This window comes from Anoplopoma fimbria, chromosome 19 (genome assembly GCF_027596085.1).
Source record: "Anoplopoma fimbria isolate UVic2021 breed Golden Eagle Sablefish chromosome 19, Afim_UVic_2022, whole genome shotgun sequence".
Taxonomy (NCBI): domain Eukaryota; kingdom Metazoa; phylum Chordata; class Actinopteri; order Perciformes; family Anoplopomatidae; genus Anoplopoma; species Anoplopoma fimbria.
Genome location: NC_072467.1, coordinates 10,857,584 through 10,884,712, shown reverse-complemented (window position 1 = coordinate 10,884,712; position 27,129 = coordinate 10,857,584). Strand labels below are relative to the sequence as shown.

At 39.4% G+C, this 27,129-nt stretch overlaps 3 protein-coding genes and 1 non-coding gene across 5 annotated transcripts; 3 read left to right on the top strand and 1 right to left on the bottom strand.

Annotated features, from left to right (window-relative positions):
• Window positions 1-1,823: 1,823 nt before the first annotated feature.
• On the top strand, window positions 1,824-10,638 carry tgm2l (transglutaminase 2, like). The gene is made up of 15 exons (XM_054620605.1): window positions 1,824-1,839; window positions 2,550-2,720; window positions 3,888-4,118; window positions 4,619-4,737; window positions 5,319-5,447; window positions 5,829-6,006; window positions 6,357-6,498; window positions 6,597-6,700; window positions 7,027-7,169; window positions 7,293-7,392; window positions 7,741-7,886; window positions 8,081-8,210; window positions 8,365-8,525; window positions 9,386-9,522; window positions 10,186-10,638. The coding sequence occupies exons 1-15, from the start codon at window positions 1,824-1,826 to the stop codon at window positions 10,358-10,360; spliced, it is 2,082 nt and encodes a 693-aa protein (XP_054476580.1). The 3' UTR covers window positions 10,361-10,638.
• A 1,545-nt stretch (window positions 10,639-12,183) lies between these two features.
• On the top strand, window positions 12,184-12,266 carry trnal-cag (transfer RNA leucine (anticodon CAG)). Its single transcript has one exon. It is a non-coding gene; the product is annotated as a tRNA-Leu (tRNA).
• A 1,364-nt stretch (window positions 12,267-13,630) lies between these two features.
• On the top strand, window positions 13,631-23,547 carry pllp (plasmolipin). 2 transcript variants are annotated; one of them, XM_054619841.1, is made up of 5 exons: window positions 13,631-13,760; window positions 13,933-14,242; window positions 19,929-20,102; window positions 20,782-20,898; window positions 21,997-23,547. In XM_054619841.1, exons 2-5 carry the CDS (start codon window positions 14,078-14,080, stop codon window positions 22,102-22,104), a joined length of 564 nt encoding a protein of 187 aa, XP_054475816.1. In that variant the 5' UTR covers window positions 13,631-13,760; window positions 13,933-14,077; the 3' UTR covers window positions 22,105-23,547. The 2 variants fall into 2 exon arrangements, with proteins under 2 accessions (XP_054475816.1, XP_054475815.1); XM_054619840.1 differs by having other exon boundaries at window positions 13,631-13,801.
• Window positions 23,548-24,396: 849 nt separating this feature from the next.
• arl2bp (ADP-ribosylation factor-like 2 binding protein) lies at window positions 24,397-26,960 on the bottom strand. The gene is made up of 7 exons (XM_054619842.1): window positions 26,850-26,960; window positions 26,409-26,484; window positions 25,939-26,000; window positions 25,480-25,586; window positions 25,135-25,220; window positions 24,784-24,880; window positions 24,397-24,542 (listed from the first exon to the last, which is right to left on the bottom strand). The coding sequence occupies exons 1-7, from the start codon at window positions 26,866-26,868 to the stop codon at window positions 24,444-24,446; spliced, it is 546 nt and encodes a 181-aa protein (XP_054475817.1). The 5' UTR covers window positions 26,869-26,960; the 3' UTR covers window positions 24,397-24,443.
• Between the last annotated feature and the right edge of the window lie 169 nt (window positions 26,961-27,129).

Here is a 27,129-nt window from a genome sequence, read left to right as displayed (position 1 = left end):
AAATTGGAATCCAAGCAAATAACACAGGGGAAGAATAAGTAATGGGAAATGACTTGACACATGGCACAAACCCATTCATTCATAAATAAAAGTACAAAGTCGAGGAGAAAACTCAAACAATCAAAGCAAACAACATCAATGACATAACATGATAACCTAATAAAACATTGAGAAACAAAGGGCTACATCTCGTACCAGGTATTCAAGGACATCCCCAATAATAAATAATACAGAGACACAATCATTTTGGTGCGATGGTAGATTTTTGATATAATCCAAAAAATGGTTGTGAAATCTTGTTAGATGTTTTTTCTTTTATTCTTCAACCAATATCTTATTTTCTCTAAAGGTATACAACCAATCATAACAGAGAAAAATGTTCCCTCTTTTAAGTTCACATCTAAAACAAAGGGGAGAAATGTTGGAGTTGTACTTGTGCAATGTATACAGGGTGAGCAAGAGATGATGGAGCAAGTTAAATTGTGTCAATCTTTATCTAGAATTTAAAATAGAGGTAGCACCATTTCTGCACAGTTCACCCCAAAATTCCTCATCCAGATTTAATCCCAGGTCATTCTCCCATCTAATTCTGGATCCATCCAAATCAGGTCTTAATACACTCCACATAAGAGCTTCATCCACTCTACAGATTGTTTTAAACAATTTGTTGGTCGGAATAACACAATTTCACAGTTTGTAAATTCTGTGGAATTTACAAACTGTAAATGAAGCATTGCATCGACCTCCAAGTCCCTGACTATCAGCGAGTCACTCTTTTGACACTTTGGTGTGATCGGGGAATGCTTAGGTCAGTTAAAGACCTTGTTTTCCTGTGAAATGACCAACCCAGCCTTCCACAGAGTTCTCTGGAAGGCGTTAACTCAAAACGTTAACTCAACAAAATGTTTGTTTGTTTAACAATCCGATCTTTCACTGATTTGTAACAGTAAGTGTTTCAACTGGAATTGTTTGCATTTTGGTTTATTCTTTAATACTACATCATCATTTATTAGTTGATTATATTTTTTATTATTTATATGAATCTGCAAAGCAACTTAAACAATTGAATAAATGTAATGGAGTAAGTCTTACAATATAAACATCTGAGATGAAGTGGAGTAGAGTAGTACCTCAAAATTGTACTTTAGTATAGTTCTTGAATTAATGTAGTTAATAAAATTCCACTAATACTAATTACGAACAACTACTTATATTTTGAACATTAAAATGTATAATTAATCAGGAAAGTAAACAATAGAACTTGTCCATAAAAAAGAAATCCTTGTGGAAGAACCCCCATACTGAGGTCCAGGCTCAGTCCCAAATGTCCTGAAATGTTATACATTTTTACATATTTGTACACGTTTATCAGTCTTAATAATTCGAAAAATAACTAAAAACACCTTTTCGTAGTAGTTGTAGCTGGATGCCTTTTTCAAGTTAGAGCAACAGCCCCTCAAAATGTACGTGCATGCCCCTTGTACACAAGAAACAGCCACCCTTCAACATATACAGCAACAAAGACAACAGTGTCTCAGACGGGATGAGAAACTCACTTTAAACTTACACTCACACACGGCAAACCCACTCACTCATGCTCACACCCAAAGAGAACTGTAGGGTTTTAGTAAGTGATGTCAGAGGTCACAGATGTGAAATTGTTGGAGTGAGTGAGTGTTTTAGGGTGAGTGTGTGTCAGAGAGGTGGGAGGGACAGTCTTGTGTGTATAAATACAGGACTGTGATGGACACCGACAAGAAGAGTGTAAAGACACCTGAGGACACTTGGAGCAACATTTAATTAGACGTGTATAGGAAAGAGCTATGGCGAACCTCAGTGGTAAGTGATTCTATCTATTTATCGTTCTACCATTCTATCTATCTATCTATCTATCTATCTATCTATCTATCTATCTCTCTCATTTGTGCTTTTTGTCAAGATATCTTGCTCCCTCTCTCTGCAGTCCATATTTCAAACTTTATGGGAGATTATAATGTGTGTGAAAAATGTGCTGATGCATGACTTGACACTTGGGTGTGATAGTGTGATATGACCCATCCTGATTCCTGCAGTGAGTACAAGTCTGGCTGAGACAGGGATCAGACTGGCCAAAGGAGGCTACATTTGATAGAATTTTTTTAATATATATTATTTGTTTGCTTTTAGCATAGCATCATGCTAAAGTACATTGATTGAGCTACATTTATCGTTCGAACAGATTTAGTTTCCCCCAGTTTAGCACATTTATTGATTTTACTTTAAAGGAAAGTTCAACATTATGGGAAATACACTTATTCACTTTATGGCAGAAGGTAGATGAAAAAATGTATAATGTCTTAATTTGAAGCTACAACGAGTAGACAGTTAGCTTAGGTTAACATAAAAACTGCAAACAGGTGTATATTTCCCAAAAATGTCCAACTATTTAAAAAAAATAGTGAGGTCACAACTAAGGTGAACACTTCATCGCTGCCAATATTTTATTTGGCAACAATACAGCCGACCACTGACACAGTTTATTGCAGACTGATTGTTGTTTGTCTCTTTAGGTTTGATTATGGATGTGGATCTGAGAAGTCATGAAAACAACTTGGCTCACCGCACCAGGGAGATCGATAGGGAGCGCCTGATTGTCCGCAGGGGTCAGCCGTTCTCCATTACTGTGCAGTGCTCTGATACTCTGCCTCCTAATTACCACCTGGGACTGGCTCTGCATCTTGGTGAGTACAGCCACACTGAGAAGATACTCGGGTGGTTAGCTTAATGGGTTGTCCGCTAGTCCAATGTAAACTATTCTCCATTTACAAAGGAAATGGTCTACCTTTTCAAGACAAAATGAGTTTAAAACAAAAAATACCTATTCAGTAAGTAAGTATGCATTTTGACACATCAGATCTTGACGCCACAGTCAATTCAATCCTTTAACCAAAAGTTTCTTTAGCCTGCTCTCTAGACCGGAGTTTATTATTGTCTTCCAAGTAAGCTTCATCATTCTCTAACTTTGAATAACTTGTAACTTTTACCAGATTCACTACCAATTCATAGCTAAAGCAGAAAAAAAGAGGCAAATATGTGCAATATTAGGTGACAAGGCTAGGCCACGTGGTTATCTGAGTGGTAGAAGCTTAATATTGATTCCCAACACTCAAGTCCTGCTGTACATGAACATTAAACACGTTTCATACATGAAAATAAACAAGCTCACAAGCAAGTAAAATATATATATATATATATAAATATATATATTATATATATATATATATATTAAATATAAAAAAAATACATTATAAATTTTAGAGCAGCTGTCTCTGTTCTGTGCTACATTCAAACTGGGTCATACCCGGGAAGCATTACTTGTGCCTGTGTTTATAATAAAGAAAAGCTCATTGACCATTTTTAATATTTTTTTGGAGGACTATGAAGCTCCATGTAACAGAGGAATTAGCTACATCAGGTTTTGGCTACACAGGCTTGTAACTCACTTGTTACTTGTTAGTAGGGGCAGTTGGTATTTGTTGCCAATAAAAACAGAGTATCAGCAGCTCTCCTTAATAATAACAAATAAAAATAATAACAGCTTTCCTACAACAACCTGCGAGTTGCTAGATATCCTGAGCCCTTTAAAAAAGGAGTAGTGAACAAATGGAGTTAAGGTAGAAGTTAGTCATTCTTAGACCCAAACTACAGTGTTCGTATGTAAACAACTTGGTTTCTTGTCCTGAATCCTCCATTTAATTTATGGTGACAAAGTGTTTTTCCATCACCTGTCCTACGCAGACTGCTAATGCAATTTTTAGTGATTCTGGCTCAGACAAACAGCAAGAAGCTGAACTGATGGTACGACAATCCGTTTCATTAACTGTATAAGTGTTTTTATGTTTCTTCAGGTAAGAAAGACGAGGTGGTGATCAAGGTTCAGAAGGAGCATGGGGCCGGAGACAAGTGGTGGTTCAACCAGCAGGGAGTGCAGGATGAAATGCTGCTGACTCTGCACAGTCCACCGAACGCTATCATTGGCCACTACCGTCTGGCTGTGTTGATGATGTCACCTGAAGGACGCATTTTGGAGAAGATCGACAAAAATAGGTTCCACCTGCTCTATAACCCGTGGTGCAAAGGTAAACATAAAGCAAAGTGCACACTCTGTCTCTTATGTGCTTTCTCCAAGAGGACTGACTACACATTCACACACTACAGCTTTTAAACGTCATCATCCAGCTCCTGACATTTTATGTTTGTTCTCAGTTTCATAATCAAACATGCATCTTGAGTCCTCAGCAGAAAAAAAAACATAGTTTACATTCAGCCATGGTTTCCCACATCATCCCCTCGCATGGTGCACCCATGACAAAGACATAAACCTTATGACAGGTCTCCATCGTCACGTTTCAACCCCACATTTATCATCACCAGCATTATGAAAACACCAAATGCTGGAGATTCTCACAGTGCAACAGTGTCAGGTTTTTAGAATTGAGGCCCTCAAACGCTATGATAATAATAAAATAATTCATACTGCAAATTTATGCTGTTGTTTCTGCTTTTTGGCTGCTTCTGATTCCTGTGAATGTGTCACTCTAAAGAGTTTCTTGTGTGTGTGTGTGTGTGTGTGTTCCAGATGATGTGGTGTACCTCCCTGATGAGAGTCTACTCCAGGAGTATGTTATGAATGAAGATGGAGTCATTTACATGGGTTCCTGGGATAGCATTCGCAGTATTCCCTGGAGTTATGGACAGGTAGCTCTCTCTCTCTCTAACACTAACACACCCGCCACACACGCACACACACACACACACACACACACACACACACACACACACACACACACACACACACACACACACACACACACACACACACACACACACACACACACACACACACACACACACACACACACACACACACACACACACACACAGTGTGAATGGGTTAAGTATGTCTGTGTCTATCAGGCCAGTAGTTGGCCTGTGTGAATTGTCACAGCATTGTGACATCGGACAGTCGAGGCTTCAGCTGGATCAGGAAATCTGTTTGTTGGACGGAAGAAACTTCTGGACGGGAGGTGAGAGAATGTATCCAAACCACACAAACAAGGGCTTGTTCCTTCGCTGCTCACTGCTGAAGGCAAAGAGGAAGACAAACAGATAGAAAGCAGAAAGACAGACAGGGAGGTGATGTAAGATACAGACTGGCCAATGGGAAACAAATGTGATTTGAAATCTGTTTTAAACAAGGTTATAAGCCTCTCCTGTTCAACAACCAACCTTACCTCTCTTGTTTTCTCTCCTTCACACTGTGTTTCTCTGTCTCTCAGTTTGAGGACTATGTGATGGACATCTGTTTTGAAGTCCTGGACAACTCCAAGGATGCCCTGAAAAACTCAGAGATGGACATCAAGCTCAGATCTGACCCCGTCTATGTCGGCAGGACAATCACTGCAATGGTGACGATCTCTTTAACGCTCTGCTTAAACAGCACAGAAGGTTTAAAAACACTACAAGAAAAGACATTTTATTTTCTTAGTCGACACTCATATGATATCCAACCAACCTGATCCAACCAATATGCCAATTATATAAGCTTTTACATGTAATGTCATAAGCACCTGGGAAAAGTCGCTCCTTCTCCAAAAACAGATCATTAGGACCCCATAGAGGAGTTGTCAGGGTACTTACCTCCCTGTATCATTGTCAAATGATCCCTACATTCAAACCTATACACATTTTGTCAGGAAGATACATGAAAGTCTTACCTATTCACTGCTTCATGAAGTGATACTCAGCTTTCAAGATTTTCCCTCAACATGTTGTATCCACCCGTCCAGGTGAACTCTAACGATGACAGGGGTGTGTTGATCGGTCGCTGGGAGAAGCCGTACTCTGGTGGAGTCGCACCGTACAGATGGACCGGAAGTGTGCCGATCCTCCAACAGTGGAGCAAGGGCGGGGTGAGGGCGGTCAAATATGGGCAGTGCTGGGTGTTTGCTGCTGTCGCCTGCACAGGTGAGGCTCCCACAGATTTCACTGCTGCATGATTCAATGATCCCCATGCAACTTGCAACTGTATAAGGCATGTTTTGGAAGGAATATTTTGGGAAATACCATTGTTTGCTTTTAGTAAGAAAAAAAACTGATATCACTCTCGGGTGAATTCCCAATAAAAGATATGCATACTATCTAATTTAAATATATTCAAATAGAAAGTGTCCCCCCAATACCTTAAAACCCAAGTATCAACAGAATAAAGTCAATTTGGGGAGACATGAAAAAAAAAAAAAAGTTAGGATTGAAAAGAATTTAGGCAGAGAACAAAGGAAAGAGTTGTCACAATCTGATCTGTGTTATCCTCACAGTGCTGCGCTGTCTGGGAATCCCAACACGCCTCATAACCAACTACGCCTCAGCCCATGACGCCGATGGAAACCTTTCCATTGACATCCTGCGAAATGAAAGACTGGAGAGAATTAACGGAAGAAACACAGCAGACAGTAGCTGGTAGGACCACACACAGATTCTGAATTAGATTTAGTAGTAAGCGTTACATCATCTCATGTAATGAATGAATTCCCCTACTCCTCTCGTCATGAATTTAGGAACTTCCACTGCTGGGTCGAGTCCTGGATGAGGAGAGATGATCTACCCAAAGGAAATGACGGCTGGCAGGTTTTGGACCCGACCCCTCAAGAACGGAGTGATGGTACGTTCCTGATTTTTAACCTTATACAGTATGTGTTATTCACCTCTCTCTCCTACTCATCTGTCTCTCCGTGGTTTGACAAGACATTTCTCACTGTGACCACATTGAAATCTAAACCATATTACATCCTACCTGTTTATTGTCGTTTTTCATCTCTTTTAACTGTTTGCAGGATGGTCACTGCTAGCTTTTTGTGTGATCATTTAGTGATATTTTAGATCAAAGTCTGGTTGGTGTTTCCTATCAGCCAAATAATCCAACTGTAATACCATCTTTAAAGAATAATGCAGGGAGTGATTTATAGAAGAAATTACTTTTATCTTTAGGTGAGTTTTGCTGCGGACCGTGTCCAGTGACGGCCATCAAGGAGGGAAATCTGGGAGTAAAGTATGACGCTCGGTTTGTATTCGCCGAGGTGAACGCTGACATTGTCCAATGGATCATCAAACGCGATGGTAGTCGACAGAAGGTGATTGTCTTTTTTTATGATTCCCTCTCATATGTGCTCAAGTTAAAAAAAGCATCTGCACTTTTTAAAGCCAAATAATTTAAAAATGAATAGTGATAATGATGATTGCTGTAATTGTTACAGCTCGAAGTGGACCAGGCGAGTGTGGGGAGAAATATCAGCACCAAAAGTGTTTACGGCAACCACAGAGAAGATGTCACTCTACACTACAAATATCCTGAGGGTTAGTTGGAAAGTCTAACACACTGGAGTAAATAGAAAAGGATAAGTGATGGCAGAAATGAACAGCAGCCATACTGATAAACTATCAGTACTTATTGACTATCATCACATTCAATTAAGTATACAGCCTTAACCAACCGTGTGTAGGCTCCACCAGTTTAATCTTATGATTGGAAGACTTGTGAGTCAAGAGAAATCATAAAACTGATTGAGCCTTTAACTGATGGATGCTCCAAAGCTCCATGCTTACTGTTACTTCCGTTGTTTAACGTGTGAAATATCTGCTCAGAGTCATCTGTTTAGGCTCATGCTTAGGATCAGTTGTCATTGACAAACGACTTCTCCACAGGCTCCAAGAAGGAGAGAGAGGTGTATGAGAAGGCGGGACGCCCGGTCACGGGGTTGCCCAATGAGAGCACAGAACCAGGACACCTGAAGCTGTCAATCAAGCATGCTAAGCCTGTATTTGGGACAGACTTTGATGTGATTGTTGAGGTATGTCATGCTCAGACTGTAGCTAAATGAAAGGAGGGATTAAATGATAAAATAAGTAGGCTCAATAATGTCATGTATCGAATGTTTCTGCTTATATTCTGTTCTGATTTATGGACATTGTGTGGTATAACATCAGATTGATCACATACAGCGCTCAATCCATTCATCCAGTCATGAATCCATTCTCTCTGCAGGTGAAGAATGAAGGAGGAAGAGAGGCTCATGCTCAGCTGACCATGCTGGCCACCGCTGTAACTTACAATTCTATCCCCCAGGGGGAGTGCAAGAGACAAACAATCAGTGTGACAGTGCCAGCTCACAAAGGTTAGTAGCTCAAATATACACAAAAGGTCCCAGGTGCGGACGCAAACTAAAACAACAGTGATGCTGTGTCCTGCACTCTTTTCTCGCTCTTATTTTGTAGCAGAATGATGTACAAGTTTCCCATTTAATATTGTCCGTGTGTGTGTGTGTTCAGTCCACAAGGAAGTGATGCGTCTGCACTATGACGACTACGCCAGGTGTGTCTCTGAACATAATCCCATCAGGGTGAAAGCCCTCTTAGAGGCTACAGGAGAGAGCGAGCCCATCATGACCGTAGCCGACATCCCACTGAGCATGCCTGAACTCCTCGTACAGGTGAGTGCACACTGAGCATGCCAAGAGGTCATGTTTGGACCGTGACAGCATTTATAAGGTTTAATATGCTTGTATAAGATGTTTAAGATAAGATAAGATAAGATAATCCTTTATTAGTCCCGCAGCGGGGAAATTTGCAGGCTTACAGCAGCGTAGAGTAAAGTGCACACAAGAGACATAGTAGAAGAAGACAAGATAAAAAAAAAAAAAAAAAAAAGTATTATAAATAAGCAATAAAAAAAAAAAAAGTAGAAAAACAACAATGACTGAAATATTATATTTACAGACAGAAAAAAACTATTTTAACTATTTTAACTATTATTGCACAGTGTAATGTAATGTGTAATGTATTGAAAGATAGAGGACTGATTAGAACAAAACTATGAACAATTTGAGTGTGTGCATCTTAGGTAATGTTAAAATAAGATTTAGGGAAGAGTTTGATATTTCATATATAAGATTTAACTGCATGAGACACATTTCACAAATCATTCTTAGAGTATGTTTCAACAGATTCAAAGGTAACGGGAAATATTTACATGAAATTAAAAAATCACCACATTCCCTGTGCATTTTGATATATAAGATCATAATGTTAGCTTTCAAAATGTTCTTCCGTGACCACGTTTGTTTCAAGTTTCTGTATAAAACCACATTTAGATGTATTTGCAATCAGCTGAAATCTCCTTGGATTTTCTGAACATTTTTTGGAGCCCAGCAACCATTTTAGGAACTCAAGAACCTTGCCTGCATTTTGACTGAAGCAACCAGGGTCTGGATTACGTTCTTGGTTCTCGGAAACGGTGCTGTCCTACACTGTAATTTATACCCCGATCAAACAGCTGTCGTCTATTTCCCAGGTGCCTGGGAAGGCTGTTGAATGGGAACAAGTAACAGCCTTCATCTCCTTCACCAATCCTCTACCAGTTCCTCTGAAGGGTGGCGTGTTCACTGTGGAAGGGGCCGGCCTACTGTTGGCCACTGAGATCCTTGTTAAGTGAGTACTGACGCTGCCACCTTCCCTGCAACGCATATGCAAAGAATTGACAGGCAATGTGTAACATCACTGCATATATCACACACACTAGAGTAAGAGACAATTGTTATATCTAATCATCCTTTCAAACAAACTGTCTAAAAGTACATTCATATGCAGTCCGCCCGATGAAGGTCAGGCGCCGAAGCCTCACAAATAAATATACCCTTGCAAGTAAGACAGCGTGCAGGATTTTGTTTGCAACTTTCGATCACTTCCTCTCTCATACACACTCATAACACATGTGCAAAGTCTTCTTCTTGTTTGAATATCTAAACATCCAACATGAATTGAAAAATGAGGCCTAGACTGACACTAACTGTCAGCCTGGTCTCCAAAAACTTTGGAGTCTATGTTAGAAGTTCAGAAGCACAATAGATCAGAAATGTGTATTTTTTTCAGTTCAAAATTTGCTTTTGTTTCCAAACTAGCAGTATTTCTTCAGTGGGTCTTGTTGTATGATAATTTTCAATATGAAATAAACTATTTAGCAGCAACTACCTTGATTGTCATTCATACTCCCCTGAGGATGACTCTCAAATACTTTTCATGTAGCAATGGCAACAGATCAAAACTATAATATAACATTTAAGCATTCATCTCTCTCCCTCTCTTTTTTTTCAGTGGTGATATATTTCCCGGCCAGAAGGTGTCTGTCAGGCTGTCCTTCTCACCCACGCGGCCTGGGGTCAAGAAGTTCCTTGTGGACTTTGACTCTGACAGACTGAAAGACGTGAAGGGAGTCGCCACTGTGGTTGTCCACAAGAAATACCACCCTAGAAATACTGGGCGTTATTGAATTCCTCACAGTATTTTCAAATGATACATGTGTCTTCCATGATAACTGTGACCTTATCCACTAAGAAATACTGGATACAGTGTTTAATTACCTTAAAGCCACTATTTGTCAGATTAGAACATTTCTGACTTTGCATTATGCCTGGCACTGGATGGAAATGCCCAGAAAGACAACAGGTGATGCCCTCTATTCCGCAAATAACGTAAACAAAGAATAATTTTCCTTTTGTTTATGTTCCTCCTGAGTACCATTTCTTTTCTTTATTTCTTACTTGACTGAGTTGCTAAATTTAATACATTTCCTTCCATTTTTGTTATCTTCTCCTGATCAACTTTACAGCAGATTTTTTGTCTCTGATAATGAAATAACCACCATCAGGGTTAAACACATTGTGCTACTTGCTTTGTTTTGCATACTTGCTGAAAAGTGATTTTACAAAAAATTATGTTTTATGTTGTGTTTCTTAATTTCCTCATTGCACTGTTTCCAATGTTCCAAATGTGATTGGAAGAAACTATAATTATTTCAGATTTGTTAATCCTAATATGATTATGAATGTTTTGTAATAATGCTGTATTCAAGCTGATATGACACATGCTAGCATGCTTTCAATAAAAAAAAAATATATTTTCACCATTATATACTTGATCTGACATGTTATTACTGTAACACTGATGTCTTAGCTATGCAATGGGATGGCTATCTGCAACATTTAAAGTGTACAGAGAAAGTTATTCCGCATAAGAGAGACTCATACTGTCAGTCAAGGAGTTGGAGTTTAAAATACTCTCGAAACATAAGACCTCTGCAAGCTGTGAAGGAACAAGCCCTTGTTTGTGTGGTTTGGATACATTCTCGCACCTCCTGTCCAACAAACAGATTTCCTGATCCAGCTGGAGCCCTGAGTCTCCGATGTGTGACAATTCACACAGGCCAACTACTGGCCTGATAGACACAGACATTCTCAACCCATTCACGCAGTGTGTGTGTGTGTGTGTGTGTGTGTGTGTGTGTGTGTGTGTGTGTGTGTGTGTGTGTGTGTGTGTGTGTGTGTGTGTGTGTGTGTTAGAGAGAGAAAGGGCTACCTGTCCATAACTCGAGGGAATACTGTTGATGTTGGATGTAATCCCAGTTCCCCATGTAAATTACTCTTTAGTTAAGTTGTTTTACTTACTCTTCATTACTAACATACTCCTGGAGCAGAATCGCATCACCATTTACGCATGGTGTAAACCGAGCCCAGGTGTGTCCAATGCTGCTGATTACACTCAATCCGTTCTGCAGTCCTGGAGATCGAAAGCAGAGATGAGGAACCAGATAGAGGTGCCGTCACAGTGGTGCCTCACATACTGGATTGCAGATTGTAGTCTCTCCAGACAACCAGAACAGTATTACAGTGAGATTACTCATGGGAAAACAGGAACGTGAACCACACTGGGCCACACTAGTTGTCTGCGACCTTTAGTTTCCTATTTCACAACAAAGAGTTTTCTAAGGAATTTACGGCAGCTGGTAAATGCACAAAACTATTTTCAAATTTCAATATTGATTTCAATATTGCTCAATTTGTAGGTTTTGTCCAAAATACGAGTCGGAGTCTGACGATTAGCCTACAACAAAAGGCAGGTGTTTGTACCACTACAGCTAAAACACCAGCAGAGAGAGCAAGAGAGCAATGTTGTTGTGACGCTGTTGCTGCTGTGAAACATAGCAAAACTACGCTGTCTTCTGGTAAAAACATAGTCTAGTAGTATAAATATTTAAAAAAACGTGGAAAGTAGTAGCATCTATTTGGATAATTGTTTTACAATAAATATCTTCAAGTCAGGATGGCCGAGCGGTCTAAGGCGCTGCGTTCAGGTCGCAGTCTCCCCTGGAGGCGTGGGTTCGAATCCCACTTCTGACAATAATCTTTTCTTACAGATAAATGCTACGACCAGCAGAACTCCGGTCATTGTCGGTTTCTACACATTTACCACACACTTAACGACTTGTTTACGCATACGACATCGTTTGCCAAACATCTGATAAACACACATTTTACATACATATTCAATACAAACTTTATTATCAATTTTAGTGGAAATTTGAATTTGACTTTTTACTGCTCAGCAGAATAGAGTAGGCCAATCAATATGTAGGCCTACCTCCATAAAGAAAGAAAATCAGCTTAAATTAGGGCTCGGAAATATATATAAATTGTGATCTATTTATTGTACTGTAGGCTATAGTCTTTTTTTCTTGGCTGTTGTGTTTTTGTGTGTTTGTATGTTATTTGTACTATCCGTATGTTTCATGACACTTATATGACATAGTGTGTATTAAGTAAATGTTATGGGGTGGATGATGGTTGCTATTATTCTCTTTTTTCTTCTTCTCTTCTTTCAATGTTAGAAATAAGATTACATTTTTTCCAGTAGCCTAAACACTGAACCAGTTTCACTTAGAAACACCAGCACACAAAAGTCTTCCTCAATGTTGTTTTCTGCCAGTTCTGTAGGATTTTTTTGATTTTGAGTTACACATTTTACAGCATCAGTCATATGTGTCATTTATTAAACTCACCTAGCTGTCTTAATATGATGGCCAAGCTGTCATCCCTGATGAACAACACCTCTCACCCCATGCAGGACACCCTGGCAGCTCTGTGCAGCTCCTTCAGCCACCGGCTGCTTCACCCCCGGTGTGTGAAGGAGAGGTACCGCAGGTCCTTCCTTCCTGCTGCTGTCAGGCTGCACAACCAGCTCTGCTCCCAGCAGACCACATGACACATGACAATAAAAACACTGTGCAATAATAGTTAAAATAGTTTTTTTTCTGTCTGTAAATATTATATTTCAGTTGTTGTGTTTTTCTACTGTTTTTGTTGCTTATTTATAATACTTTTTTTTTTTTTTTTTTTTTTTTTTTTTTTATCTTGTCTTTCTTTGCTATGTCTCTTGTGTGCACTATCCTCTATGCTGCTGTAAGCCTGCAAATTTCCCCGCTGCGGGACTAATAAAGGATTATCTTATCGTATCTTATCTTATCTTATACAAGGACAAATATGCACATACAAAAACATCAACACCAAGAGGGTGTAACTGAGAATAGTTGTGCTTTTTCTTGCTCCACCTCCGCCTAGTTTTCAAACACATTAATGAGTCACACACACAAGCCTTTGAAACCTATATGGGAGGTGCTAGGAGGAGATAAAGATGGTAAAAAAGGGACAGAATAAAGCACATAGAGAGAGGATGACGAAATACTCAATGTGTGTTTTTGTGTGAGTGTAAGAGAGAGAGAGAGAAAGAGGGTGAGGTGTACAGACACACACACACACACCTGCACCATTAGACACCTGTCAGAGCAGTTGGAGAGAGTAACTGCTGGATATCGGAGCCTGGAGGTTTCACTGGAGGTCTCCTCTTTAACTCTTTGGACAGTTTTCTTTTTATGACTGTATGGACTTTGTACATTTGTGTTTTATTTAATATTTGTGTTTTGGACATAACTTAACTTTAACCTGAAGGTTCAGTCTTGCTGTTGCCGTCAGTACATGTTGTGAATGGTTACTGAATCCCAACATTCAGGTATTTTTGGAGGAGTGAAAACTGTTGGAGGAGGAGAGCTTTCATCACAGACGTTTATCCTGCGACTGAATCCCATCCTTAAGGAGAGTTTGCTTTTGGTGCTGCTGTTTTCCAAGACACCCGTCTTCAACTAAGCTGCGTGATCATGGCGGACTTCCCGTCCAAGGTTACCACGGAAACCAGCTCCCCAAACTCCCAAAACTCTCAGCAGGGGGGCAACAGCCTCGGAGGGCTGGCCGCCAACGTCACCACTATGATGGACATGTCCTTTATCCGAAGCATCCCGGCCATCCTCATGATTGCTGAAATAGTATGTAACAGACGCAGAGCTGTTTTTACTCGATTCAACTGTGTACAGTGCAAACTTCTGTTCTATTCTAATCTATTTTGATTCTCTCTCCCAAAGCATTCTGACTTGCTTACCCCGTCTGTGGCATACATCTTTAAAAGAAACAGTTAAATAGTAATAGTAAAAGTTTTTATTCTTATTCATTTCCTTAAAAGGCTGGGCTTTATACTTTCTAGCAAATCTTACTCAAAGAGGAGTAAGATTCATTTTGGAGAGTCTAGTCTCTAGTCTAGCATTTGGCTGGAAAGAATTTAAGGCAGCAGGACAGTGTATGTGTGATCAACTCAAAATAAACTGCAGTGGCCATGCTCATCATAATGAAGGAACATGTAGCCCAATGCACCTGTGTAGCTCATTTGTATGATTTTAATAGTTTTTAAATGATAATGAGGCTATATGAAGACATATCAGACGTTGGGTGTTAAAGCAACACTTCAATTCCCTGTTTTTTTTACCATAAAGAATATGTTCAGAAAATCTCAAAACTTGCCTTTAAACTGGTATTTTATTTTACACGTATGAAGTTGGTTTGCTCTTATTTTATACAAATAGACAACTTAAAACTGCCAGTCCATGTTTGCTCTCATATAACGGCAGCACCAATGTGTTAACAAGCCAATGTGTGGATAGGGTTATCTAGGAAACCTGTTTTACCTGTCATTACTGAGGATGAGTTATGAGCAAAGATGATAAACTGTCGAACATGCATTCAACATTACAGCTGCTGCTATATAGATATTTGTATGGCTTTTTCTGCTGCCACAGGAATTTGAATGTGTGTCAATAAGCTTCAGTTGGTGCACCATAAATATCACTGACTGTATATCAACGAAACAAATGACTGTCAGTGGTCAAAGCCTCTGCTGTTTTGCTTGGAGGTGTTCACACAGGGTTACGTCTGGTCAAGTCAGAAACAGGCATAGAGCTGAGAGCTGAAAATTAAATTAATGAGGCATTTCTGAGATAAAATTTGATTGTGAGAGTGAGTGGGACGTGTAATTATGTTTGCTCTAATGCAGGGTTGGAAGATTGAATTAAGCACAGAGGCTATCAGGAACACAGTGCTGAGCTTCAGCTCAAACTCATTTCCCCTCTCCGGTGATGTATTTGCTTTAAACTCTGTCCACACAGAGGACATGTGACAGGAGATCTTTGTCCCCTGGTAGGCCCTGTCCCATCCTGTCACACCCCTCTGACCATCCCTTCATTACATTGAACCTATAACTTCGTCTTTAAGGACCGAGCTACAATGTTTACTCTGTATATAATGTGACTGATAATCATATGTCACCTATCCGTGCTTTATGAGTGGCAAACTTTTATTGGCTTTTGATGGCATTGTAGTAGTAGGGCCAGTTATTTAGGGGTATCAAAATGTTTATTAACTCTGGTTAAGTTTATGAGGTGTGGCAGGTAAACCTTGAGGGGAATTTCAACATTTCTCTCCCAAATGACAAGGAGAGGGGACAATGTATTCAAGAAAATCAACAGCAACCTTGGGCTATAATGTTTCTGGTAGTGCGTGAGTGTGTACAAATAAACAGGCTTGTTCCAATGTGAATACACAATAAATAAGATAAGATAAGATAAGATAATCCTTTATTAGTCCCGCAGCGGGGAAATTTGCATATATACTAAACTAATGTGACAGTAAATCATCATGGCCAAATTTAGCCATACAGGAGCTTAGTCTTTACAGGCATGTTGATAATGTGTGTTGTGGCACTTATAGTTTCAGGTGATTTGTTTTGAGCAGAGATGTGTTAGCCTATCTTATCAGGTCATCATTTGAGCTGCACCTGACTGAACTGTATTAAATATGTCTAATTTCACTTACTTGTCAAACTTAATTCCAAACTAATTCTTACCCAGAATGAGTAAGACGACTTTTTCAAAAAGGTTGTTTTACTGGTCAGACTTTTCACATCTAGTTACTTCAAGCTAACCGTGGGCAGGTTTTATTGAAACTGGATACATATTTAAATGATGCCACCACTTTTATAATTACACAATAATAATTTAGCTACCGCTTCCAAGAGTTGTATATAGTCAGTTTAAATAAAGAGAATTTGCTGCAATTTGATAGCATCAAAAACCAGTCGCAGCAAAGACAGAAACATATTGTAAGTATCTTATTCCATGGTATTTGAGTCTTTTTATCTCAGTTTAATTACTTTAAGCTTGTTGAATCTTGGTTCGAGTTGGTGTGACACAGTTTCTTACAATGACACTGTAATTTAAAAGGGTTTGTTTGTTTGTTTGTTTTTGTGGCCTTTAATCCTCATAGAACAGGCATTTGCTGGATTTCCAGTAGTCTTCGTGTGTGTGTGTGTGTGTGTGTGTGTGTGTGTGTGTGTGTGTGTGTGTGTGTGTGTGTGTGTGTGTGTGTGTGTGTGTGTGTGTGTGTGTGTGTGTGTGTGTGTGTGTGTGTGTGTGTGTGTGTGGCAAGGTAATTTTCCATTTTCCCCGCCCATACTTGGGCAACAACAACAGAAAGGGAACTAGTAGAAAAGTTATTTGAAAAGGTTTCAAAACCAAACGTCTTTCTTTTCTACGTCATTCATTTATCTTCAGTGTGTGTTACATTGATAGAAGAGCCAGTTCTCCTTTTAAACTGTCAGCACTTAATGGAATACTGATAAATAATATGCCCAATCCATTCAGCGGTATAAGAGACATCTACATAATAAATAAGTACTGGAATCTGTTGTGATGTGCATGGTTAAACTTGATAGATGTTTAGACAGACAGTGAAAAGATAAAGTCCTCCTTATCACACCATTACACATTATTTCCCCTTTATCCTGGGACTGTTTTGTAAACAGTTATAAATTCAGTGAAAAAGCAATAAAAAGGTGGGATACATGTGTTTAATTTAAGTTGCTTTCTGCACAAGTAATCGTGTTAAAACCCTTAATGCCCCGGTAGTGTAGTGCTATTAATCATGTAATAAATTTGCTGTTTATCTTGGTGGGAACATATAACAGTTTTAGTCAGGAAGTTAAGTATATCTGCTGTTCCTCTAGTTCATAACAGAGCGCTTTGTAAAGGTCAACATCAGAGTGTTTACTGTGTGTGTATCAGGTGTGTAAAAAGTGAAACTTGAGCTCTGCATACATAATAGACTGTTCTTTCATGTCCTTTCTCATGGGACAGAAGCAGAGAGACACAGAGGCAGAGAGAGGAGCCTGGTGTTGTTTCTGTCTGGATATTGCCTCTGTTTTAAAGAGCCTATGTGGTGAATTTTAGGTTTGAATTTCAGACATAAATGTACTGTAAACTATAAAGACCCTGGCCAACGATGCTGGCAGCATCTATCACTCTCTATATATTACATTGACCGTTGTTTATGAGAAAATAGGTTCACATTTTTGCCATGAAATGTAGTGCACACATTCATGTTCTGCTGGGATGAATTGTAATTACTTTTGAATTCATTTTAATCTAAAAGTTCAGCAGCAAAATTCCCTAGTTATAAGCATTTGTGGATTAAAGCTAAATCAATAATCATGATCAACGGTGAATACGTTTAATTTATTAATTTCCATTTGCTGCATGATCAGAAACATTCATTTGCAAACATAAATTAGTTTTGTAATATGTATAATTTAGTTTATTGCTGTGACAGCAACGACATGATAAGGATTTTTGTTATTTCATTTTTTCAACTAGCGACAATGGCAGCCAGCCATAACAGAATAAAGCTCTTTCTGTCATAACAGTTAGTACTACTATACCGAAGGCCTCTCCTTTACTCTGGTGACTCATTACAGCCATCTGAAGGCAGCAGGTGTCCGTTCCATTTGCACTTACTGATGTTACACACCCTCATGTTTACGCAAGGCAGATCCGCTGGTTACATTTTGTGCAACCGGCATCAGACTGTTGTAAAATAACAACAGAACCTCTCCATGCTTATGTGCACATCAAAACGTGATTTTGATTCATTATTCTGCACAGTTTCAGCAGGCGTGTTGGATGCTGACTCATTGAAAAATTTCCATGGAGCTGTAAACTGTTTTCAATGTGTCTGTTCCCAACACCTCTGTAAAATAATAACTTAAAATAACAGGTTTGATTTGCTCATAACAATTGGGCTTTCTGTTATTTCAACAGTCTGATGCGGGTTGCATAAAACGTAACCAGCGGATCTGCCTTGCGTAAACTTGACAGTGTGTAACATTATTCCAGTAAGAGACTGCAGGTGGAACGGATACCTGCTTCTTTCAGATGGCTGTACAGAGTCACCAGAGTAAAGGAGAGGCCTTCAGTATATTAACTGTCATGGACTCTGAACTCCTCCCTCTAGCCCCCTCCTCACATACTACTGACATTGACTGTTGTTATCCGTACTCATCTGGTTTGTGTTTTTATGTATTTGTGCTTCAGAGGATAACATATTGTATCAAAAGCAAATTCCAATGTCCTTTGTCGTATGGCTAATTAACAATCTAATCTAAACTTGTGTGACAAACTTATTCTGCCACAGCTGGCATTAATGCCATAACCCTGGTTGAGATATTAGCATTATCATGTTATAGAATAAAGTTACTGATGCTATCAAAGAAATTAACTAATTTATACTTATGTTTGCAAATTCAGCTTTCTGTTCACGTAGTAAACAGATGAGTCAAATTGAATATATCAGCTAACGAACCAGATTTTTCCCTTTAGGAGTTAGTGGGTATAAACAGAACTAAAGAGAGTGAATATTGGTCATAAATTCCTCAGGGGACCGAAAACTGACCTCTAAAAATTGCTAATGTGATTTGATAATTGATAATGGGCAACTGTTTGCTAACATGTTAGTCATGTCATCGTATAATCACGTGATAGTAATTGTTGTCTTTACAGCTACCGTTTCCCCAAAGTGGCCAAACAATGGATCAATACAAGTTTAAAAAGACTACTTTCTGAAGATGCCCACATAAACTCAAACTACTGAAGCCTCATATTAACTTTGGCTGTGGTCAAACTGGTCAGCCTATCTTTGCACCGAACGAGGACTGTGGATTTCCCGTCTCTAACATTGGATACTGCCAGTATGGAGAGGTGGAGTGATTACGTCAAACTAGAAGGGCACTCCGAGAACGTTAATTGAGCAGCAAATAACTATTTGATGTGTAAAGATATAATGGAGTAATGCAGCCTGAGCAGAGAATAAAGTCGCTCTCGATCTCTCTGTGCGTTGTAAACTAAGCTTCTCTTCTTTGGCAGCAGGTGAGTCCCTCCCTTTATGTCCCACTAGCTAGCTAATAATCACCGCTCTGCACTGCTTTCATATGGTGGTTACCGCTGACAACGCATCATAGTGGAAGTGTAACGCCCACACTCAGGTCCTGTTGGTCTGCGAGCACCGTTAGCCGCCATTGTGGCTGAGCCACTTCTATGTTTGCTTGCGGTTTAAGAAACTATATCCTCCTCTGCGGAGGTAATAACACTTTTAATGCACATGTCCTTTAACAGTTGTGTTAGGATGCAATTGTGTGAGGTAGAGGCTACAAGTTGTCCCTGATATGGTCTCATTTACACATATTTATAAAAAATATTACTACTTTTCTTATATTAAGTTGATGTCTTTTAATGTCGGCATATTTAAGTTGCTGTCGCACTTCAACTCTCTGCTTTATGTCTCTCACCTCTCTAGGTTCTGGGGCTGCTCCAGTGGGCGTTGATAGCCAGCGCCCCCTACACGTTGTTGCCAGCGTATGGCTGGGTGATGTTCGTGGCCGTCACCCTGTGGATCCTCACCACCATCCTCTTCTTTATGATCCTGTTCGGCGCCAAGCAAAAACTCACCTTCGTCCCCTGGCCCATGACGGTAGGATGGGATGAGTGGATGAGAGGGAAGGGGAGAGGAAAGGAAGGGAAAGAGAGAAAAGTGGAATAAAAGGTTTTTGAGAGTGTTATTCCAGGGAGTGCATAAACTAGATTAAATGTGTTTCTTATTTTAAAAATCAAGAGGGCTTTATTGTTATAAAACCCTCTTCATAACAATAAACAGTGATGGCTTAAAAAGCAACAATCTATTGCTTTTCACATATTTCATGTGAAATCATCAAAACTAATTTAAAATGATATCATTGACACCACTGAGTCTCCCTGTGCTGTTGACAATAGTTATATTCAGATGTAGTCTGACTGACGGCACACTCTGGCGAGACAATCTCTCTTCTGTCTCCAAGCAAGATATGAGGGCATTTGGTCATTAAATGCATGATTAATGGTTCGAAACAAGATGAAGATGGATTTAAACTGATGTATCACTGTCAAGGATCAAGGATCATTTTAGGTTTGATCAAATGAAAAGAGGCTGACAAAATAGGACAGTGAAGTAGGTTATGAAAAGAGAATGCCAGAGCAGTGGAAGAGGAGGCAATATTAAGAAAAGCTTGCAAGGGACAGAAAACAAAAGAAAGGTAGGGGCCAATAAGCAAAAGGGGACACATGGACAGAGGCTCTCAGATGAAGTGTGGCTAATATTTCTTCTCTTTTGCTAGGTGATGGCGTATCACGCCATAGCTTCGGTCCTCTATCTGACGGCCTTCCTGGCCAACGCAGTATCCGTGCACCCCTTCCGCTTCACCTATTTCCTTGGATATATGGCAGCTGCTGCTGTAAGACGCCTGACACCACTAACACTGATTCACATACAAACACCTGGTTAATTATGCTACATTATTCTCTGATAATCGGTCAGCAAAGGCACATCCCTGTGAGAGGAAACCAAAGTTTGGTCAACAGATAAAAAATATAGGCCTGCATTCCTCCATTCATTCAGTCAGCCAATGTTTGAACACCCTGCACCTTATCTATTTCCTCCCTCCGTCCTTCCCTCTCACTGCTGTTTGTCTAGGTGTGTTTCTGATAGCATGTTTACTTATCAGGCCGTGGCAGGTACACACACACCTCCGTGTTAAGATGTAAAACAAGCAGGAAAAAGACAAAGGGTGAGGGTTTCTTATGACTCACGTCTGCAGCAAGTCATGTGAGTAGACGTGTTTTTATGTCCAGTTACCTTTGGACCACTGCTGCCACTAGCTCCTCCCCTATGACTAGTCAATGTTCAATCCAGAAAAATGTGAAAGTACTGCATCATGTGGGAAGAGAATGTGTGTGTTCACCAGTGTCAGGAAAAGCTTGCTTCATATGCGGCTTTACATTACATTACATTACATTACAGTCATTTAGCAGACGCTTTTATCCAAAGCGACTTACAGGAAGTGTATTCAACATAGGTATTCAAGAGAACTACTAGTCACCAGAAGTCATAAGTGCATCTCCTTTCTTAAACAAGCATCTCAAAGTATAAGCCAGAGCAAAAGTATAGTGCAGAGGCAGATTACTACGAAAACAATAATTGCGGCTTTATAGTCTTTTCCACATGCTAAAGTCCATGCTGGTTTACAGCCACGGTAGCATTTAGCAGACGTGATTTCACAGCCACACACAGGACCCTGCCCCCTATCCTATCACACACACTTATCAGCGGTCCAGATATACTAGCATTTACTAGGTATAATGGCCGATTAGGACATTAAAGCCATTGAATCACAACTACCTGGAATCTTTATAGATGTGTTTATATAAAGGTGTAAATCTTTGATTTATGTGGGCTGTTGAAGGTTTGATACCTTTGCCCTGCTTCCTGAAGTCATATAAGAGGTTTGATTTTACCTGTTCTTCCCTTTTTCTCTGGTTCTGTGTCTGTTCAGTTCTTTGGCGCCGTGGTGACCTTGGCGTACGGTGCCAGTGCTTTCTTCTCCTATCTGGACTGGAAGGGAGATGGAGGGAACGCTGCCAACAACACAGTGCCATCCTAGGACTCTGGGATGCTGATCTCCTCGTGTTTTCTTTCCCTCAAGATGCTGTAGTTATTTTGATAGTCAACTGTTTAAACGTATTACTGCTCACTCTGGTAACCCAAATCCTGACCTCTTCTCAACCCCAGTATTATCAATAAAATGAAACCTTAGATATCCTGTATTATATTAGTTTTTGGTCCAACTCATTTCATTTGCCGTCACACTACGAAAATAAATTGGAAAATGAACTGTATTACTACAACACAATGTCTTTCTGTGCTGGTGGCCTGCACTGAGGCCTCAAATTCGGGCATTCCTGAAATTATGAAATGAGTGATAATATTGTAAATACGCAAATAAAGACTCTAGATTCAATTATTGGTTATAGTACAGCCTATTGGCATCATATGGTTAGCAACACCGGGTTGCATTTAGAATACACAAAAGATGCCTCACTATGCACCTAAAGTAATAGTTTGACATTTTGGTAAACTAAACTCTTACCTTCTTAGACAAATTGATACCACTCTCAGGTTTGTATGATAAATATGAAGCTACAGCACTGGCAGCAGCTGGTTAGCTTAGCCTAGCATGAAGACTGGACACATGGGGAAACAGCCCTCTTGTTTCTGTCCCCTCACCAGTTCCTCTAAAGCTCACTGATTTATTTTTGTTCATTATCTGAATGACATACTCTGCCATTCTAACAAACATAAGAACATTGTTAAAAAACGTTTCATACAATGGGATCCATTTTGATGAGCTCAAAATATCAATATTAGTCCAAACGGCTTTAAAGGTGTCCTTGGTCAGTCATTGATGTGAAGATCAGATAAGCAGTGTAAACCGTTGTCTTCTGTGAATCGGGGCTTTGAGAAAAAGAGATTAAACACTCTGGTTTCAAGAACTTACTCCAAACTTGACAGCCTGACCAAACTTTGATTATAAAGCTTACCCAAGTGTTTGGTACTATGTTGTGACATTTATCAAGGAGAAACATGAAGATTCCTAATTATTCAAGTTGTTTGTTTAGTATTTCCTGTTTACAGAAAGAGGTTGTTATTGCATTGGTAAGCTTGGTTGAGTATCACTGTGGGTCCATGTCATAACATGTTCTCCTGCCTTTGTTTATGTGACACATCGAAACTTAAGTTCTCCATTGACCACGCCAAAGTACTTATAACGAATTAAAAAATGTCCATGGGAAAAGGTACTCTCTTAATCACGCATGTTATAAAGATGCAGGAAATGAATTACTCTTTAATTATTCAAATGTTGTATTCATAGAGCTGTGGAAAAAAAGTTTGTAACATATTTCCTTTGATTTATATGATACAGTGCTCAACTCCTGTTGTATGTGCCTTTATGAAATGTGTCTTTTTGTACCAAGAATTTGAATACTTGTGAAATCCTGTGGTGAGTGCTGGAGTTCAAGCTGCAAATAAAGCACTAGGTGATGTCAATGTAAGGCTCGTACCTGTTTATTTAAAAAATATCTTTTCACTAACAAATAAAGCATTAACAGTAATTCACCAGTGACATAAGTGTATGTTTACAATGACAGCTGTCATGTTAAGACGAGTAGAAAATACTTGGACATTGTACTGAAAACTATACAGTAGATCAATTGCAGACACATGCATACATCACACAATCACTTAATACATTAAAAATCACTTTCCCAGGCACAAAACTCAATTCTGAGTTTTCAAACTTAATAATAATTTAAAACTTCATGAAACATATTAGTTCTGCTATATTCTTTTCTTAAGAAAAACACATGACGGGCAAAGAGTCAAACATTCAATCATCAAATTGTTTTCCCTGCTTACAAAGAGATTTGTTGATGCCTTTTACATAAGAACCAGTAGGATGAACTGAAAAACACAATCACAAATCTAGTACCAGCCACAGAATTGGGTTCCTTCTCCCCAACCAGGCAGATCTAATAAATGTGAACTCTTATTAAAAACATATAAGTAAATGAGATAATTTGTAATCAAAAGGATTTGGCCTCTCACCTGCAAATTCCAATTTAAAAAATTTGAATATTTCAAGTAGCTGTTATGTCCAGTGAAGTTGCTGGGGGAGTAGAACGAAAGCCAACACCTTCCATCTTCACTGTTTAACTACAAATAACCTCTTGAACACACATGCCATCTTACCAAACACATAAAACACAGAGGAATGCATATGATTTTGCACAGACTATAGATTTACGAGGGAAATGTATCCAGCAGCTCAACATTAGAGCACAAAACTCCCCAAAAAGTGACCACAAGCTAACAACTTTCTGAAGGCCCATGAACTGTAACATAAACATAAAGAGGAGGAGGCAATTTAAAGTTTTGTGAGCGTCACTGCGGTTCAGTGAAGCCACTGTGTTTGGAACCAGCAGGGATCAGAGATGTGACCACCAGCCCTTGACTCAGGTCCAGACCTCGGCCCTCCTTCTCCTAGAAACATACAGATTCATACAGCTGGTATTAAAGCAAAGCATTAAAACAGGACTCATCACCACTTGTTTTTGACCAATTAACACACAGAAAAAGGTGGCACAGACAGTCAACATACCTCCTAAAAGATAGAAATGTGGTGAATTCAAAAATTCACCAATTTCTATTTTGATGAGATCTCTTGTTAAGATTCTCAGTGAAAACGGGATTAAAAATATTCTCCAGTTTGCAAACCACTCACAGCTCTGTATTCCAGAAACATCTCCTTAAAAGCCATGAAGTCAGTGAACGTCAGCAGCATGTCAAAGATATCACCTGGCACCTCCTCTTTGTGTTGCCTGCAGGGTGGAGGAGAGGCACATGGTGAATCCAATCACATTTGCAATGTGCCTTTGTGCCACCTAGTGGCTGGCTGCAGCATAATATTTCTTAGGCCCAACGGGTGCATCAAACAAACTACTGTTTGAGCTATATGGTTGCTTTCACTGACACCATGTATGTCACCAATTGAGTTGAAGTGGTTTAGTTGTTGTAGGAGGAAAACAGCAAGAATAAGATGGTCTCAGGGGAAAGTTATGATGTCAGATCTTACATGAGCCTCTTTATGAAAGTGTTCATGTTGAAGGCGGGGATCCTCTCAATCAGCTGCTGCTCCAGATGTTTCTCCAGCAGGTCAACCTACACAACAGCCATGAGTGTTATTATGAATTAGGTCTCAGTTTACTTTCCTGACTACTTCAGACGTTCAGTAAATCTTAATCTTTGATAGAGCTCTAGGTTGAAATTATAGACAAGGTGATACAATGGTCATGTTCCTGAAAGTAACTGCGTACTAAACTAAGATGGGTTATACAATTCAGATAATCGTCATTGTCATATTCCTTGAAGAAAGCTTTGGGAGTTACATTAGAACATAGCGAGATGTCCAGCAACTCACATATTCATTGAAGATTGGTGTGTAACTGAGCTTGTTCTCGTCAGAGTCCTCAAACTCCAGGTAGTGTTTCTCCATGAAGCTCTGCTGAAGCTGCTGAAACTCCTCCTCTAAAAGGAAGTTATTTGACATGTAGAACATCACCTATTTTCACCATTATATTTATAAGATAACATAAGTTAAGATAAGACAAGATAATATTTTAATAGTCCCACAGTGAGCAAATTAGCAATACTACATTTCATAAAGTCACAGAGGCCTTCATTTTCAGGAAAATTTACACTGTTTTCCTACTCTGTAGATGGATCCATTTGATTTCTAAGCCCAAAGACTGCTAAGATGTGTTTTTCACAACATAATACTATGATGTCAGGTTACTGAAAAATTCATCTTTAACAAATGGGGACATTGAAATAATTATTTAGAAAAGACTGATAAGAGCGATCTCATCACTAATAATACCCATGATGATGTCCTCTATGCAGCCAATAACAGCGTCAAAAGCTGCGTCTGCAGCCGAGGAACTGGAGGGAGAAAAACAAAAGACAAAGATCATATCACCTAAAGGTAGACTTTATATGCAGTTTATCACAATATTACAGTTGTGCATTAATTCTGCTGTCTCTAGCTGTAGACTTGAGTCTCAAAAGGAGAATTTAAGACTTGACTGACCATGCCGTGATACTGCCCTCAAACTTCTTTTGAGTCTTGGAAGTAAATGCTTGTAGGTAAATAAGGTTTTTGCCTGGTAAAGTCCCAATAAAAACAAATAAAAAATAAAGACAGCGAGATACAAGCCTTGCATGGCCACAAAGCTTGAGCATTTACTTTAGCCTTTGCATTTTACTTAAAGAAAACACTATCCACACTGTTAATTACACAGAAGGAGGAGTCAGTGTCAGCAGGTTTGTGACTGGACTCTGGAAACCTACCTTGAAATAGCAAAGTTTTCTTCATCCATGTCAACCATATCTACGATGTTGTCTCCATCTCCACAGCCTCGGACATCTGAAACATGAAAGCAGGCCGCATCTGAATACGCACGTGTTGGTGAATTAAAGCTGTCAGTGAGCTACCAGACAGCTGGCCTCAGACCAGATGTTTCGTTCAATCACAAAGCTGCCTGTCGGGCCTCACTGGTTTTGGTCATTACTTAACGATAGCATAGGCTGGTTTACTGGCTAGGTAAGGTAAAGGTAAACGGTAAAGGTTAGAGCAACGTCAGCTGGACACACATGACGTTAGTTAGCCTTTAAATAACACCAGCAGTCAGTTTGTTGGCTGTATTCCGCATTCTCCGAACTAGAAGGATTACTCTACAACCCCTTAAGAGAAATGAATGTGATTCAGAGGAATTTAATGTAGCTACTTACTGAGTTTCTGAATGTCCATGTTTTTGAACGTCTGGTAAATAGCGACGGTAACGTTGTTACCAAGGAAACGGCGAACGTATGTGCGCAACCGAGTCCCGTCCGGTAGAACAATATTTGTGAACATTGGTTCCTACCTGAGAACATTTCCGCGGGATTATCGAGTTGAGACTTTGTGGTTTCATTTTATTCATTTATTTATAGTCTAAACACATTACTGAGACAACGTTTGCTTCCAAGGTCTCACAAGTTCCCCTGCTCCCTTTGCTGGAATTTCACTCAA